General features: G+C 35.0%; 1 protein-coding gene across 15 annotated transcripts in view; it reads right to left on the bottom strand.

The window, feature by feature from the left end:
• The window catches only part of PIK3C3 (phosphatidylinositol 3-kinase catalytic subunit type 3), a 152,049-nt gene that overhangs the window by 85,806 nt on the left and 47,384 nt on the right, over positions 1-18,859 (bottom strand). For 12 of the 15 annotated variants that reach the window (XR_011542007.1, XR_011542005.1, XR_011542011.1 and 9 more), the window contains exons 5-9: positions 11,400-11,486; positions 8,897-8,992; positions 6,232-6,303; positions 3,433-3,537; positions 2,674-2,766 (exon numbers count right to left, since the gene is read on the bottom strand). Coding sequence is in view for 6 of the 15 variants with exons in the window: in XM_070627570.1 (XP_070483671.1) it covers positions 2,674-2,766; positions 3,433-3,537; positions 6,232-6,303; positions 8,897-8,992; positions 11,400-11,486 (453 nt within the window). In the remaining 9 variants the exon portion in view is untranslated. The remainder of the gene's footprint in view (positions 1-2,673; positions 2,767-3,432; positions 3,538-6,231; positions 6,304-8,896; positions 8,993-11,399; positions 11,487-18,859) is intronic. The other 3 variants (XR_011542009.1, XM_070627571.1, XM_070627573.1) reach the window with 1 other exon arrangement.

Below are 18,859 nucleotides of genomic sequence, written 5' to 3'. Positions count from 1 at the left end.
AACATTCAGTGCATCACTATTGCCTTCACCAAATATGACTCTTCCTAACCATAACGGAAGGCATTCAGTTAAAATAACAGTTATTTTTAGTTAACATTTTTATAAGAAGAAAGGCTATTTACCATGGTAAAAGCTGGTTTTGAAAAGTTACAATAATCAGATTTTGGGTTCCATAAAAATGAGTCACTTCCTACAGGCTATGGAACACAAATTTAAAAATACTTCATAAATTTAACTGGTTTGGTTGGACACAGTTATTACTGCGAACTTTTTAGGTGCAACATCAAATCCAAACTAGAGGGTTTTCATCTGAAACACTCAAGACAGGTCATTTTGGAAAATAACAGGTGGAAAGATGAAATTTAATTAAAAAATAAATAAGAAGTATAACTGTGTAAGAACTGATTTCCACCAATTCATTTTCTGCGCACTGCTTTCTCTCTAGGAAATCTTTTCAGCCTCAGGGCCCAAATGCCAAATAACCTAAATCACAGTTCCTGAGAAACTGACACTGAAAAAATTTCTTTGTGTAAATAAATTAAGGGACAGGAGTAAAGGAGTATTTGTTTTCTACAAAACCCATTTTAAATTATTACAAAGATACAAATATGGCTGTGTGAATAATTCCTCTGGTCACTTCAAGGCCAGTATATATTTGGTTTACTGAAAACTGCTTCTTGAACATTAAAAAATATCGTTCACTCTACTCTAGTGATAATCAGAATACTATAATATGTCCTGAGAATTGAAGTTTCATCACCCACCTTTCGAAAACTTGAAATCAACTAGTTAAATGAAACTTGTCACACACTTTATATCACTTGAGCATTTTATTTCTTTTGCACATATCTAGAAGTAATTGAATTTCAGTGGGAAGTGACTACTTGTTTAAACAAACAATTTTTCTTGCAAGCCTTTCTATCTAGGCAGTTCTGCTCTGTAAATCTATTCCATGCTTCCTGAACCTATACATTGTAACAGGTTTAATTCAGTATCTTGTCATGTATTTTGGACAACACTGTGCAGCATTCAAGATGCAATTTCTGTGACCAAGGTTATTCTTCATTTAACAGAGTATCATGTACTCACCTGATCTTTTTACAAAACACAAAATCACAAACCTGTGTTTCTATGGATGAATATTTCCTTTTTTGCAGCGATGAAGAGAATAACACTCAAAGCAACAGAAAAAACTTAAAATTCTTCTCTTATGCTTGTTATGGATATAAAGGAGAGTGAATATGATTCCACTACAAAGAATTTCCCAAGGCATCAATAAAAGACAAAGAGGAAAAGTTGAAGAGTTAAGATGAGCTGCAAGAGGATTTTTATCTTTACTTGAGAAACTAAACGAAATACAATTGTTTCAGAAAAAACAAGTTAAAGTACCTAAAAGACCATCTCAAGTAAAATATATGCATTCATTCTCACAAAATTGTATAATAGCTTTCTGGCAGATATTAATTTTCCCGATGCTTCTCTGTTTTGCACCCAATGCATTTCAGGATTCCTGCTGAAGCATGTGCATGATGCTGTAAATGTTTTCTCTACAATACTCTCTTCTACGGCTTCACTGACTACCATCTCTTCTAACTCACAAATGTGAGCATATCAAGAGGAAGCACTTATAAGCTTTATGATTCTGCAAAGGTCCTTTAATCTCTACGACTCAAGTTTTCTCATCTGTAGAACAAAACAATAATACTTACATTGTGGGGTTGCTGTGGGATTTAAAAGATCCATGGCACACAGAGGCTGTTTAATAGATGCTGGTTATTTTTACTATACCTTAAGAGTTAGTCCTTGAAGCTATGTTCGAAGAATTTGTAGATTATTTTAAGAACTAGAAGAGACATAAAGTTCACTATCATTTAATAGACTCTTATTAAATATGAGGAAACTAAAGCTTGGACAGCTGAAGTAATTTGCCTGCAGTAAAAAGCTTTCTTAGCGGCAATAACAAGACTCAAAACCAAGTGTCCAGACACAAGTCTAGTGCTGACTACTTCCTCACAATTCTCTCTCTCCAGAAACTTTATCTGTTCCATGTTTCATTACGGAAAGCAAATGCCTAGTTCTGACCCAACCTCTATCTTGCATGCCAAGCTGGATGCCACTCCAACTCAATTTGCACATTTCAAATCACATTTCTCATACTTTCTGGCCACATCTCCTCCAGAATCCTACATTTCTTTTAATAATGTAAGTATTGGGCTAGTCACCTAGCTTCAAAGAGGTAAGAAAAATGAAGATAGAAATGAATCAAGATTTACTCTGCACCTACTTTGTGCCAGGTACATGGCCAGGTTATTCACCTGTATTACCCTACCTGTGAAAGAGGGTTGTCATCATTAGAATAATGAGGAAACCAAGCTTCCCCAGCAATCTGCCTCACCTATCTGGTAAGAATAAGTTTTAGTGCCAGAAACTGAACCCAAGTCTCTCTGACTTAACCCATTCCAAGACTGTCTATGCATCAACAAACTGGTACATGTGTCTTTGTGTGTATACCTTTATAATTTTTTTAAAAAAAGAGTGTGAGATATACTGTTCTATAACTTTTTTTTAATTCTATGATAACTCTCTATTTCCATGACAGTTTTACCTCATCTTGTTCATTAGCAACAAAATCTGTAGATAAATTTGATATATGAAAATATTCAAGAAACTCACTTTTTCTTGATTAGTAAGATAGTATCTAAACTTCCAAACGAGATCTTGTTCTTCATATGTAAGTTGCTTGGTTGGTGGATAACTCACAATAATCTACAAGGAAGGAAAAAAAGAACTACTTTTGTCAAATGTATTCTTCCTATACATTTCCATTTCAGTTATTTAAATATTTCTATAATAGAACTATTATAAAAGCAAGGAGAATGTACATGCAGCTGAGTAAGACTTAAATTTGCTGTACTTATCAGTCCAAAGGGATTAATTATCACAGTGTAAGGGGGAGAAAAAGATGAGATGAAAAAGTCACACTCCAGATAAATGTATATAACTATAGAGCTAATCTAATTGAACCAAAAACAAAACAAACCAAAATAACAAAAGCTCCCTCCCCCGACAAAAGAGGAAAAAACCCAAACAATAAATCTTTCTCTTGTAAAGTCAACGTACACATCAAAGCATGTGTGCACACCAAGGCCTTTTGAAGGCAGTGTACTTAGGGCCAGCTTCTAAGAACACTGTATCATGAAAGTATATGTTACTATTTGTAGCTCTGTCTCCAGGGCTAATATACTTGCTGAAAGCCCCAAAATGATAATAAAACTACAAAAGTGTGAAACTGTTAAAATTACGTAGGGTTCACTAACCTGGAAAAAACATGCATCTGAATCCCTTTTTAGTGAAGTGGCATCACATCACATCAGTTGAAACCAAAATACCCATTTAATTATTTTTATATTAGTATTTTATGAATTCTCTTACATTGAGTTGATCTCTTGTAGCAGCATTAGGTTTGAGATCATGGTCAGAAGGTCCACTTCTTAAACTCCGGGCAAGCTTGTGGTGTTTACTCTCAACTAAATTCTCCTACAAATTATTTAAAAGTATTAATCAACAAGGAAAACTTCACCAATAGCCAGTTAGAAATAGGAAAGTAAATAGTTACTTAAGATCATTTTAGAATAAAGTTATGCGTCACTTAATGACAGGAGTATGTTCTGAGAAATACGTCATTAAACGATTTTGTCGTGCGAACATCATAGAGTGTACTTACACAAACCTAGATGGGATAGCTTACCATACACTTAGGCTCTGTGGTACTAATCTTATGGGATCACCATCAAATACGTGGTCCACCATTGACTGAAACATCGCTACGTGGCACACGATTGTACTTAACATTTTATTGTTGTAACTTTAATCTCCTATATATCTCTTACAAATAAATCACCATTTTGAGATAGGGAAACTAAGCATGCCTTGTGCTTCACTAGCGCCATAATACACACAACCATTCCAGCTTCTTAAAACCTCTAGCCTTCATTCTCCACATACTCACATCCTCTATCCACTTAAATATCACCATCACTCTAAAATCTCCCCTGATAACCCAAACTAAAGTTTTCCCTCTGCCTCTGCGCTACTAGCGACCTTGTGATATCACTGCACTATCGTCTTAGCAGTTCAACTGCCAGTAGTAAGTGAGGCAGGGACAATGACCATAAGGCCTGAATACACATATTTGGTGTTCAGTAGTTTGCCTATGGCCAAAACCCTTAGTTTTGAACATGTTGCTTAAGAGACTTTTTATTTTATTTATTTTTGCATGTGTGAATTGTCTGTTCATGTTTTTTCTCTAATTTTCAATTAGCTTTTTGATCCTTTGTTCCTCAGTTTTTAAGAGTCTTTATATATTAGATATCAAACCCTTTGTCCGTGATGTGTCTCACAAATAGTTTCTTCCAGTTTGTCAACTGTCTTTTGACTGACTTTGTTATGGTGGTTTCACCATGCAATTTTTTTAACATAGACAAATTCATCAATCATTTCTTTTACTGCCTCTGGATTTTGAGTCATCCTTAGAAAGTCTTTCCCTACACTGAGAGTAAAGTGTTAGTAAGGTTTCATATTTTAACGTTTAAATCCCTGATCCATTTGGAGTTTTCCCTTATGTATGGTGTGAGGTACGGATCTGATTTATCTTTTTCAAATGGCTAATCAGTTCCCTGGCACTAAGTTCCAATGATAAAATGTCACCTTTATCATATACTAATTTCCATATGTGCTTGGATCTATTTCTGGGCTTTTTATTCTGTTTTATCAGTCAATTTGTATAGCTATGTGTGTAGTACCACACTTGTAATTATAGAAGTCTTACAGTCTGTTTTATTGTGTGATACAGTGGTACTCAAAGTTTCTTTGTTAAAATATATTCCTCTATTTAGTAAATAATCACAGCTACAAACTGAACAGAATTCATGAACATAGAGGGTGAGGAGGGTAGTTTCATTTTTTTAATCTTTTGTTTTATGCTTGCTTGCATTTAAAAGTAAAAATTTTTAACAGAGTTCCTAGTTCTATTTTGTTTTTTTTAATTACAGCATCCATAATGCCAAAACTATAATTGGCAATAGGCATTTTTTTTTGGAGAGAATCCACTAAATATACAGACATCTCATTTACTTGACATTTTGGTGGGAGTTACACAAAAGTGACATCTAAGGTCCCAGTATGAGAAAATTTGTTTACTCTAAGCCATTTTGAAGGTAACCATAAAGAATGTCCATTCACGTGTTGCAAGTATCCAGAATGTAAAATATAATTTGATTTTATAATGAAAATCCAGTGTCAATTGTAGATATACTAACTTGATTTCATTATGCTATGCATAGGGACTGTGAAGGTACTTAGGGTGTTTGTTTCTAAAAGATTCCCAAGTAACCTTTTTTCCTAACTTTTTTATACTCTTTTTCTCCCATCTCTTTGATCTTGGGCCATCAGCCATTACTTCCTGCTTTAATGACCTGTATTTACCTAGGTCATCATGTTTTCATCTTCCAATGTGCTACTTTTAATCTACTTTGGTCTAATTAGGAAGGTAACTAATCTAATTAGAAATCTATAAAATGAGAATAAAATGGTTCAGAGTGACATAAATGAGTTATACGTGTGAACATCACGCCATGTATTGTGCTCCTAAAAGGATTTTTCGCCTGGAACTTTCTAAATCTAAAGTCGTCTAATTAAACCTCTGTTGCAAAGTAAGAATTCTTCCTCTTCCATATCCCCTAGATAGCTATCATCTCAAAAATTCAATAGGTAGGTATCTCAAAATCATCCAAGTCACCATGATCCAAATTGAATAGCTGTAGTAGCAACAACGATCTTCCATATTTTTCAACAAAATCAGATTTTCATCTGCTGATCCTAGTGTTACTTCCCGGTATAAACAAATTCCCCTTCTGTATGATGACTATCTTTCAGATACCTGTTCCCCCAAGTCCTCACTTCAAGACTACACTCCCTAGCTCTTTCAATAATTCAAATAAAATGGTTCCCCACACTATACTATCCTGACCTTATTTTTAGGTGTTGATATTTCTTGTAAAAATTCCCTCTGAATCTGATCCCAGACAGCTGAAGTGGATTTATGAGGTAGGTATAGACATACTTTTTAGGTAGTTACAGATACACTTTTTAAAAAGAAAGTATATGACATGGATGTAAGTAATAATCACTCTGGAGAAAAGCACTTTCATAAGAAATTTGACAATAACTCACCATAGACATCTGAGGGTCAGGAACTTTCACTATCTCAAAGCTCGTTAAAATTGGAGATGACTCATCACCATCCTGGATTACAGTGTTGTAAGTTAAAAAAATAAATATATAAAATTTAATCAATAGTAAGAAACAATACACGATGATGTACACCTCAATGTATTTTAAGCCTATTAAGTGAACATCATTCCTCCCTTTAAAAACATTACCTTCTTTTAACTATATTTTAAAATACATATCCACTCTTTATCTTTTGTTGCTGATGAGAAATTCTGAGAAAAATAAAATCTAACAATAAAATTTTATACTACCGCTTTTAGAGATATGAGGTCTAAAATTAACAGACTGCTTTTGTTGGATTTTTTTTAACTTTGTTTATATTGACAAAGGATCAAAACTAACATGTCCTAATTTTCAAACTTACAACAAGAAACCAGAGTATAACTGAAATATGTCACAATGGATGTGTGGCATCATTTGCAAAAACTACTAAGTGGATGTTGGTTACTCTTCAAATTATCACAATTGAGTTCCATTCAAAGAAGCAGAATTTTAAGTGTGGGTTAATGTTACCCAAATTTATACACAACTAGAAACTCAGCTGCATTGCTTCTCAGAGAAACACCTACTCAACACAATGTAAACATGAATACCAAATATCAATCCATCAATTCTTAAGAAATAAAGCTGTCTTATTTTGTTGGTATTATCATTTTAAAAGAACGCTAGCTTTTATTTTTATCCAATTTAGGCAAGAAAGATAATTCAGCATTATAAATGTCACAGCATACACACTGGAAAAGGCAAACTAATTAACGTCGAAATGCAATGCCTCACAATTGTACACCTAGCATCAAGTTTTTCTGTCAATTTCCAAATGCTAGAATATTTTCAATTTTAGATACGTGCAACAAAATCAGAAGAGACGGAAAAAGGGGAAGTATTGTGACTTTACTTGGGCTCGGTAATTGAGTCTTACAGAAAACCACAAATCCCCACAGCCGTTGTTTAACAGGCTGGTTCTCAGTCACAACACCAGAAAACACATTTATCAGCCCAACTGTGACAAGTAATCTTCACTAAGGCTATCTGTCACAAAAGACAGGTGACAAGAAAGTCTATTTTCATTAGATTCAATACACTAGCCCAGCAATCTTTACACTAAGTGGAAATATGACAGGGTAGGTAGACAGGCATTAATTTATGGGCAATTTTCAAGAAGCAGTAGAAAGGGGTCAAGAACCTTTTCAAAAATACTTGAAATTCTTCTAATTTCTATTCTGTTATTATTTCATCTATTATCAAAGCTGTCTTTCAAAAGATCTCCAACGTTTGAAAGTACCATCTCCATTAGCATGTTTTTGCAATATAAACTCCATATGGGCAGGAAATATTGCTTTTAATGAAACTGCATATACTATAAAATGTAAAATGTGATTTTACTGAAATGTGTTGGTGACAAAACAATTTCATTCATTTGAATTTCCCTTCCTTTTTAACATAGTTTTTCTAATGAATTAATAAATAATGTTGAATACTCTATCTTCCTCTTCTTTTTTTCCTAGGGAGTATCATTTATAAAATAAAAAGCTGAAACAAGTTAACTTTTCCTAACCTTTTACTAAAGGGAAGGTAGGGTACAAGCTAAAGGGAAAAAATATGAATATTACTTGAAAAATACCAGAAAAATGATTATAAATTGACTAAACAAATCCTAAAAATCCATTTTGAAAACATGTTTCAAACAGTAATTTATAGCTATAAAAATATATGTATTTCAAAAAATCACTCATGACAGCTTTAATAAATAACAATGAAGTGTAAACGTAATTTAAAAGTGCTGCTTCTAATGAACAAATATACCGCATATAAGCTTAGCTATATGCTAGAAGAAATATTACGCTATTATGCCATGTATCAAAGTCTGTCCTCATTCACAGTGATTTAAGCACTTGTCTAAGTATTTCCTCAATAATAGAAGGTACTTGGTTTATGTGGTTTGGAAATACACATTTCTGTAGTACTTAAACGAAGACCCTTCAACAAACATTTAAGGCACAGATATTTTTCAAGTAGCTAAATATCAAACATACAACTACTTTATTTCATATAATGAGCAGATCAGAGTAAATCCATAACTGCATACTTATCACTCAGCCTACTAATAACACAGTTTTCTTAATTCTGCATATATTATAAAAGTAAATGCATATTTATGAAGTCTTTCATAAGCATATTTATATTAGGTCATATATACATTCCAACACATTATACTCAAATAACAAACATACCCTTAACTTTCAATAGCCTACCACTTAAAAAATATGATTCCCTCTTTTTATTTTTCAAATGAATACTAACTGTTAAAAGCTATTGCTTTAATGTCCTACTTGCCAATCTGAAGAACAATTAATCAAAAAGTTTTTAATCTCTTGCATATTTATTGAATTCTGGAACCCAAAACTGCATTACATGAATGATCGGTTTTTGTAATCTTGTTGTAGCTATACGATTTGATTTGTGTATACATAAACAGCTGCTGCTGACAGCTGTCTGCCGCTATCCCGCAACCAAATAATTCATCGCAGCAGGAACAACAGTAATTTTTTTTAATGTTTCCTCTCCCCTCTACTTTAGAGACTATAAACAGTTCCAAGGCAAATACCTTTTCATAATAAACAATGCCATATTCCTTATCATCACACTTGACACATCGAAACTCAACCATCAAGTACATGAAATTAGAACTTCGTTTTTCACTCTAAAGAAAGAAAAAAAAAGATTTTTATGAAAAATGATCATCTTCAACATTCTCTTAAAGAATCATTGTATACTGTCATTCCCCATTTAGTAATACATAAACCTATCAATTATAACTTAAAATGTAACAAATTTTTATTTCATTATTATAAATGCACTATTTTATACAGTACTGCTATTTTATTATACACAGCACTACTATTTTATCCAGTAGTGTCTACTGTTCACTTATAACTCCTTCTCCAAACTTAATGAAATGTTTGGTTTATACGGTAGTTTACATTTTATGATATAAAATCATGAAAGTATTTTGTATATATTTGCATAAGAACTATTTTATTCCAAAAATAAAGATGTTTTGTACTTCTTTCTTTTTTTTTTACGATTTTATTTTTTCCTTTTTCTCCCCAAAGCCCCCCAGTACATAGTTGTATATGCTTCGTTGTGGGTCCTTCTAGTTGTGGCATGTGGGACGCTGCCTCAGCGTGGTCCAATGAGCAGTGCCATGTCCGTGCCCAGGATTCGAACCAACGAAACACTGGGCCGTCTGCAGTGGAGCACGTGAACTTAACCACTCGGCCATGGGGCCAGCCCTAATGTTTTGTACTTCTAACAATTTTAAGCAAAGAACAGTTCTCCCTTAAATGATATAACTAACTACAGAAATTAATCTAAGTATCACAAAAAAAAAAAAAAGTAAAAGTATGTAACAAAGGAAAGAGTTCATTTGAGCTTGATAGATATAATTTTTACAAGTTTTTCACAATTTATAAATGGCCGGAAAATGACTAACAGTCATTTGTAAATTTTTATCAATATACTACAAGTATACTGGGGAATAGTTACTTTTTCCCCAACATACGAAAACATTGACTGTGTGTATAAATGCGTTCCCTTAAAAAAAAGCAAATACTATGTTAATAATAAAAATGAAGTCTAAAAGGGTGATTAGTCTTGACCCAAAACAGTTTTTAAAATGGCTATTAAATCAATATGTATAAAGCCATAAAGGTCTAAAGAGGTCACAAATTGTTCAGCTTTATGAAAGCATCTCATAGTCTATTATGGTAATGCTAATGGTCTCTTACCTTTTCAAGAGTGGGGATAGGGAGGATAAGAAAGGCTGAGCCAAGGAAGCCCTAACATTACGTTTTCTATATAAGTTAAGCATTTTGGTTAAACTATTTTTGGTATGTACCATAAAAATTTAAAAAATTAAACTTTTCTTCTGGTTTCAGTATATGAAAGTGTATTATGAGTAAATTTAGAAAAGATGTCCCGTATTCATACTGAATTTAAATGTTATGAAACACCACTCATTTTTTGTAAAAAATGAACAATGCTAGAATTTAACTTTTATAATTCATTGTAAAATTAAAAATTTCTCTCTCTTTCCATCTGCTGAAAACAGCTCAGAGAATACAAATTAAGAGAATTGTGCCTTGTGGTCATCATTATAAGCTAGACATATCAAAAAAGTAATACTCCTCTCTCCTAATGTTATGAATATAATTTTTATTTCTGCTCTCTCGACAGAGAATGTTAGGCTAAACAGCTAGTATTTTCATACAAATATACAAAAAAAGAAATAAATTTTTTGTTCTAATTTCTGGAAAGAGGTACATTGAAGCCATCTTTTTTCTTTTTTTTTTTTTTAGATTTTATTCTTTTTCCTTTTTCTCCCCAAAGCCCCCCGGTACATAGATGTATATTCTTCGTTGTGGATCCTTCTAGTTGTGGCATGTGGGACGCTGCCTCAGCGTGGTTTGATGAGCAGTGCCATGTCTACGCCCAGGATTCGAACCAACGAAACACTGGGCTGCCTGCAACGGAGCGCACGAACTTAACCACTCGGCCACGGGGCCAGCCCCTGAAGCCATCTTTTAATTAAACATATTCAAACCAATACACAAGATCAAGAAAAAAATACATTACTTGACCCATGTAACCTTATTAAGGGTGCAGAGTCCTACAAGTAGTACATAAGACACACAGTATCTTAACTGGGGAGAGGAACTGTTAACGATGATTTAACGTAACTTGAAGTGAAGAGGTAGCATTGTGTTGACAGATTTATCCAAGACTGACTTGAATTTGATCATAGGCAGCCATACGAAGAGAGGGAGAACGCACAAGTGAGGCATCAAGCTTAATACAGGCTTCACTTATATGATACTTAATACACTTATAATATCCACTACCTACTTCATGGTTTGCTATAACATTAAAACATAAGAAAGGCGGATATCTCAAGTTTTCGACTTATTAGCATAGAAATCACAACTACAGGTTATCCTTAACATTCCAACATTTGTGAGATACCTGGCAATAAACAATTCTTCTAAAAAATTCTTGATTTAGAAATCTGGAGAAAATATTTTGAAACAAAAAGGAAGGATACAACCCACCTCATTTATCATTTCTATTTCTCTAAATGTCAATCTGTCCAGCCAATCTACTTTCACCATGTGTCCTTGTCGATGAGCTTTGGTGAGCTGCAGAACAAACATAATGGAGAAAGTTTTAACATAGATCTCTCAGAAAGGAGGACAAACAAATGGTAATGATCATCAACATGATAGTGGAAGCACCAGCTAATACAAGAAGACAAGAAAAAGGAAATAAAAGGTATACAGACAGTGAAGAAAGAAAGCAAGCTGTGTTTATTTGCAGATGACATCATCTATGTAGAAACTACGAAAGAATGGACCAAAAACCTCCTGAAACTAATAAGCAATTATAGCAAAGCTGCAGCATACAAATGGTGCAGCCACTCTGGAAGAGTTTGGCAGTTTCTTACAAAACAACATACTCTTACAACACAATCCAGAAATTGTTCTCCTTGATATTTACCCAAAGGAGGTGAAATATTATGTCTACACAAAAGCCTGTACATGGATGTTTATAGCAGCTTTGTTCATAATTGCTAAAACTTGGAAGCAACTAAGATAGCCTTTAGTAGGTGAATGGATAAATGTACGTTCAGACAATGGAATATTATTCAGCGCTAGAAAGAAAGGAGCTGTCAATCCAGGAAAAGATTTGGAGGAAACTTATGTGCATATTTCTAAATTGAAAGAAGCCAATCTGAAAGGCCACATACTGTACGATTCCAACTATATGATATTCTGGAAAAGGTAAAACCATGGAGACAATAAAAAGATAATTGGTTGTCCGGGGTGAGCGGGCAAGAAGGGAAGAAAAGGTGGAACACAGAGGACTTTTAGGGCAGTGAAACTACTCTGTATGCTACTATAATGATGGATAAATGTCATTTTACATTTGTCTGAGTCCATAGACTGTACAACACCAAGAGTGAACTCTGAGGTAAACTATGGACTCTGGTTGATTATGATGTGCCAATGTAGGTTCATCAATTGTAACAATGTACCACTGCAGTGGGGGATGTTGATAAGGGAAGAGCCTTGCATGTGTTGAGGCAGGAAATATATGGGAAATCCCCATACCTTCCTCTTAATATTCCTATGAACCTAAAACTGCACTACAAAAATAAAATCTTTAGGGGACAGCCTAGTGGCCTAGTGGTTAAGTTCAGCGCACTCCACTTCAGCAGCCCAGGTTCACAAGTTCAGATCCCAGACACGGATCTACACAATTTGCCAGCCATGCTATGGTGGCATCTCACATATAAAATAGAGGAAGATGGCATGGATGTTAGCTCAGGTCTAATATTCCTCAGCAAAAAAACACATAAATAAATAAAAATTTTTTTTAAATCTACAAAAAAGAGAAAAAAAACTAGTAATGTCACTTTCATATTTGATACATTCCTGTACATAACAGAAACCATTCACAACTATCAGGATAAGAAATGGACTTGGCTAGAGAATAATCATTATGCTTTTTTAGAGAAAAACAATTAAAAAAATTTTTTTTAAAAAGTCCACAATCTGCCATCTAAACACGCTAAAAGAGGATGACTTCTTTCCTGAAACTATCTCCATGTCCTGCACTTCTTGTATTTTGATTATGACAAAGAGAGAGAATTATAGTAAGAATAGTTACTCGAATGGGACATAAACTACTTTTTTCTATTTTCTTCACACCTCTCAATCTAAAAAATATTATGAAAAATAAAGAGTTACATACAGTAAGGTATTTCTCTGGAGTCTATAATTTAATACTCCAAGATTTAAGGGCATAGGTGTGTTGGTGTGCTTTAATTTTAAGAAGCAGTGATAAAAGAATTAACAGTTATAAAAGAATTTCTAGAGTTGCAGTTGGTAGAGTCCTCTTCCATACCAATCTACTGTTGGCTTCACTAATTAAATAATACAATGACACTTCAAATCCAGAGAATTCAAGATAATTTCCAAGGTCCTCAAATTGGAACAAGATTTTGTCTTAGAAAGCGTAATTTTAAACATCAGCATTATCCATCTATCAAAACTCCCTCTTTCTTTCTGAACAAATTCATAGTATAAAGCAAAACTGAGGATCAAAGCCTCACATAGTAGCTTGTCTATATCAGTGTCTTCCTTTCCATTATACATGCTACAATGGCTTTTCTACAAGGATGCCAAACACTCCCACTAATTAATTATCTCTCTCACAGAACTAAAACTCTTCACCATCAATACTCTTTATCTTCGTCAACTAAGCAACTCTCATCACAGCTATGTGGTCATATGATTATAGAAATGAAAACAGTAACTTCATACAAAAAGCTTCAGGATCATTCTAATATAAAAATAATATCAGGGGCTGGCCCAGGGGAAGAGAAGTTAAGTTCGGTGTGCTCCACTTTGGCAGCTTGGGGTTCACGGGTTTGGATCCCAGGTGTGGACCTACACAGCGTGATTCACCAAGCCACGCTGTGGTGGCATCCCACATATAAAACAGAGGAAGACTGGCACAGATGTTAGCTCAGGCACAATCCTCCTCAAGCAAAAAGAGGAAGATTGGCAACAGATGTTAGCTCAGAGCCAATATTCCTCACCAAAAAAAAAAAAAAGGGAAAGAGTACCAGCTTAGCCTTCCTCCAAATAACAAATTCCTTTTCACCTGAGGTAATCTCTAAGCAAAAACTGATAAGGCAACAACAAGTGCTTAGCATATAACTACTCACATAAAGCAGGGATAAACATTTTGTTGGCTCTGGTGGAATTTTAGACAAATATGCTGCAACATGGAAAGAGACCAAGAATTAGTCACAAGGGAACCAAAAGAACATCAGGCAATGTGACCTCAATGAAGGAGTGCTAGCCCGGGAGCCAGAAGACCTGGGTTCGAAACCTTGCACTCCATTTTCAAACTCTGTCATTTTTTAACCCACATCTACAACATGGAAGTATTAATTTCTATTCCTCCTCCCCAAATTCAAATAAGATAATGGATGCAAAATAGGACAGGTAGCATTATTTCGTGCAGTCTTTAAAGAATTATATTCTCTGTCACTTTGCAACATGTTCCAAACCGGTTTTTAAAATTAATGAAAATAAAAGGGGTCATATTACATCCTTTGCTTTTATGAACAAAGTAACAGTACAAAATTTGTAACAAAAGCTTATATTCACTTCCTAGATATATACAGCAAGAAGGAAGAGAAAAATAACATTTATTTACACATCAAATTTTTGGCACTTTTTAAAACCTGACCACACTATGAAGTAGATAATCATCCACAAGTTGGGGTCAGAACTATCAACAACCACAGTGAAGTGGCAGAGCTAGGATTTAAAGCCAGATCTATAAGATTCTAAAGTCTATGTTCCTTCCACCAGTCTTTGTTATCCTGTCTATTGATGCACTCTTACTAAGAGATTTAAGTTCAACTAATTTCTGTAATTTACCAAACACTAGTTTCATACTTATGATACAGTAGTTGATTCCCTCGAGGAAAGAATCAGCCAATAGCCAATTAAGCTTAGACGTGGGAGGATGTGGCGGGGCTTCTTCTTTTCCTTATTAAATCATTGGACAAATCAGAAATTTTCTAAAGTCTTTCTCACTAGCTCCAGAACTCAGATCTGTTGCTAATATGTTTTACTTCTTATATAGCATCCTCGTAGCTTCCCTACTTGAATACTAAAGATGGCGATTCTCAACCTTACCAATAGCTATCAAAGAATGCATGGTCAGGATGGTAGCACCATAAAGTGGTAAAGCCACTTTGGAGGACAAGTTTAAATTATCCTAGATACATTCACATTTGTGTATCATTATTTGCAATATAGAAAATTTACACATACAAGAATGTAAATGTCCATCAGTAATGGGTACTGTTAAGTAAACTATAGTACACACACATTATAAAATACTATAATGAAAAACAGGGAAAATCTATATACCGATAGCAAAAAATCACTATAACTGCTGAATGCACAAGCAACTACACTTATGCTATGACTGTCTATTTACAAGCCTGTCTCCTGCACCAGACTCTCTGATTGAGAGCAGAATTTCTAAGTATTTCTCGAATTAGTTTTATAATTCCTGCAGAACTGGAAAGTTACCACTCAAAATGTCCCCTAGCCACTTGTGCTACTTATCTATTACTATGAAACAGAGCACTCTAAAACTTAGTGCCTTAAAACAACATTCTTTTTTTTTATCTCGCATGATTCTCAGAGAAGTCAAGAAGTCACCTTCTTGAGGGGAATCTGGACATTTTTTTTTTCTATTGGTCTAACAGTCTTTCATGAGACTGCTATCATTTGGGGGCTGGAGCTGGAATGTCCAAGATAGCTTCACTCATATTTCCAACACCTCTGTGGGAAAGGGTGGGCTCAGCTGGGAAACTAAGGTGGTGCGGTCTCTCTCTTCCTGCGTGTATTCTCGGTGCTGCTCCCTCTCTAGGTGGTCTTTCAACAGTCACTCCAACAGGGTAGCCAGACTTTTAGACGGTAGCTCATTATTCCCCAAAGCACAAAAACAGAACCTATCAAGCTGTCTTAAGGTTCAGGCCAGGAACAGGCATAGCACCATTTCAGCTGTATCATATTGGTCAAAATGAGTCACAGGGTTAGTACAGATCCAATGTGGAAAGGTGTAAGTGTCAGGAGGCATGTTTCATTGAGGGTCATCTTTGGAGACCAGCTAGCATAACACTTACGTAGTGGAAAGTCCAAGCATACAATATAATTGATTGCTCAATTGCAAAAGAGCAGAGGGAGAGAATCTGGAAATGGTAAAATGAACTCTTGGCTAGACTTTAGGCAGCAGGGAAAGTCTAGAATTGGTTATCACAATTATTAAACGACTGGCCCCTGCCTTCATCTCCAAATAATCTCCTACAACTCGCCAACTGACGAGCTACACTCCAGCCACCCTTTTCAGTTCTTCAAACCAGAAGGTCTTTTACTTTTAAGACTCAATGCAGATGAAATAATTAAATATTAGATGAAAATTTCTCACTAAAAATTTTGTAAAATTTTATAAAACTACAAAGCACTATGCAAATTGTAAGCAACTATTACAATTAACCCATGATCTATGTCACTTCATCTCTCATAGATGCTGATAGCAATGCAGACAGACATGGGTGGTTTTTACCAGTCCCGAGCAGCTCTAGTTATCTCCAGTCTGGGACCTTCTATAGATACTGAAGACCAAAATTCAACTTTAACAATTTATATTTCATTTTGGGTCTGAAATGTCAGTGACCTAGATCTTTCAAAAGAGAAAATCTGCATTCTGTTAAACAGCAGGGTAAAACTAGTACAATCTGTTTCAAATTGCTTGCAAAGAAATAATCCTCACTAGGGTGCCCATCTTAGAAAGCAGACGGGTCAAGAAATCCATAAAAGAGTCATTCTCTCTTTTTAAGGAGCACAAGTTAATACAGAATTCACAAGAAGTCATATAGAGCTTGGAAGAGAAGGCCACTGTCACACAAATAATAGCATAATTACTGAGCTATGGCTTCTTCAAGAATTAAACAGCAATGGATTTTAAAAGCTATTTAAATAAAAGAATCTGTGAGACCACATAACAACATGCCCAGGAAACTACTTGGAGTACTAATCATATATTATCAGATTTAATGGGAAGACAGAAATATGCGCTTGGGAAAGATGTCTCAGATTAGTAGGTGTTCAATACAAGTACCAAGGACAGACCTAAAAGTGGGCCAACTCACTGCATTGTATATAGACTAAGAATAGCAGGGGAAATGCATGTCAAACTGGATGGTGATGCCTGGGAAAAGACAGACTGCCATGATCACCACAACTTACAGTTCATCACTCCTTATTCATGAGTGCTAGAGCTATGAATGGTTGATAGAATTCAACATTTATTCACTCAATGAATATTTACATTTATTGAAAGTGCTTCTAACAAGGAAGGGTGATATAGAATGGAAAACAAATGTTTGTTTACTTTGGAATTCTGTTCAAGAACTTTACAGAGTTGATGGGGGGAGGGGAGGGAGTGCTACTCAAAAGAAAGCTGGAGACTTTTCCCTAGTCACTTTTCCCTAGTATTTACATACTTTCAAGGGAAATACATATTACTTGATAGCTGTTAGAAGTTACAAACTTCCATCAGGTCTTCTGCTCTGGAAATAAGCATAGAATGTTGAACAAAAGAAGTAAGTTCCCTGCCCTCACAGAACTTTAAAGGCAGGAACAGGTGAGCCATTCATATGGCAAATGCCTATACGTGTAACCGCAAATTGAAACAGTAATATGAAGGTAATGAACAGGATGCTGTGACAGAAAATACTGGGGGGGTGGGGGGGGGTCTTGAGAAGGCCTCTCAGGCAGGTCACATTTAAGCAGAGGCTTGAAGGATAAGGAATCAGTCAAACAAACAAGATGAAATCTTGCAGACAGAGGAAACGGTTTGTCAGCACATAAGTGAGCTTAATGTGCTCATGCATTAAACAGAGACCAGAATGGTAGGCCTCAGTAAATATTTAGCTAAATAAATCAAGTCCTCTTCAAGGTGGAGAGTAGAAAGATCTATACGTACATAAAATGCTTACTGGGAATCATCTTTCTTGAGTTTCATCATGATCTAGATTTTTCCTTATAGTAGACACTACACTTAAAGCCTGAAGTGGGAGAGACTGAGAAGGACTGAACAACAATGCTTATCTATTTCAAGTCTGCTTGAGGAGGTGAGGCACGGTAGGGGTCAGGGAGACAACGACACAGGGGCAGATAGACAGACTCAAAGGGAAACTATAGAGCACTGTCTTCCACTCTACAAATTTTCCTTGGCCAGTTTCTTCCATATTCACATACCCATTTTATCTTAACAAAAGACATGTCACTGTATTTAAAAAACAATACTAGATACATGGCCCAAGTTCACAGATGCTACACAAGGTGGGTTAGTTTTATTTGTTTATTAAAAGATAGTATGATTGTTTAAGGAGTTTAATATCTAGCTGTGAAAACAAAATGAACACATAAAATACACTACAATGGATAAAAACAATTCAAAGATATATACCAAACTTTGATCCTAATTTTAAGCATCCAAATATAACTTATAATTATGTCTGTTAACTTCAAAATACAGCATATGAGCAAATCAAATAACCCATCTAAAAACAACTCAAGAGCCAGCCCTCATGGCCTAGTGGTTAAAGTTTGGCGTACTCCACTTTGGCAGCCCAGGTTCAGTTCCTGGATGTGGAACCACACCACTTGTCTATCAGTAGCTATCCTGTGGGGGTGGCTCACACAGATGAACTAGAAGGAAAGAGAGGAAGACTGGTAACAGATGTTACATCAAAGCAAACCTTTCCTAGCAAAAAAAAAGAAAGTAAAAACGAAAGCACTGCTTGCTTAATTTAAAAAACAAAAATTATGGAGTGATGTCAGCAACGTGGTGGAGCGAGCTGTTCCCTTTCTCTCCCTCCCTTTGAGCTACAACTAAATGGACAGTCATTAAC

Source organism: Equus przewalskii, chromosome 7, assembly GCF_037783145.1.
Source record: "Equus przewalskii isolate Varuska chromosome 7, EquPr2, whole genome shotgun sequence".
Taxonomy (NCBI): domain Eukaryota; kingdom Metazoa; phylum Chordata; class Mammalia; order Perissodactyla; family Equidae; genus Equus; species Equus przewalskii.
Note: the sequence above shows the minus strand (reverse complement) of the source record. Positions and strands in the feature narration are given on the sequence as shown.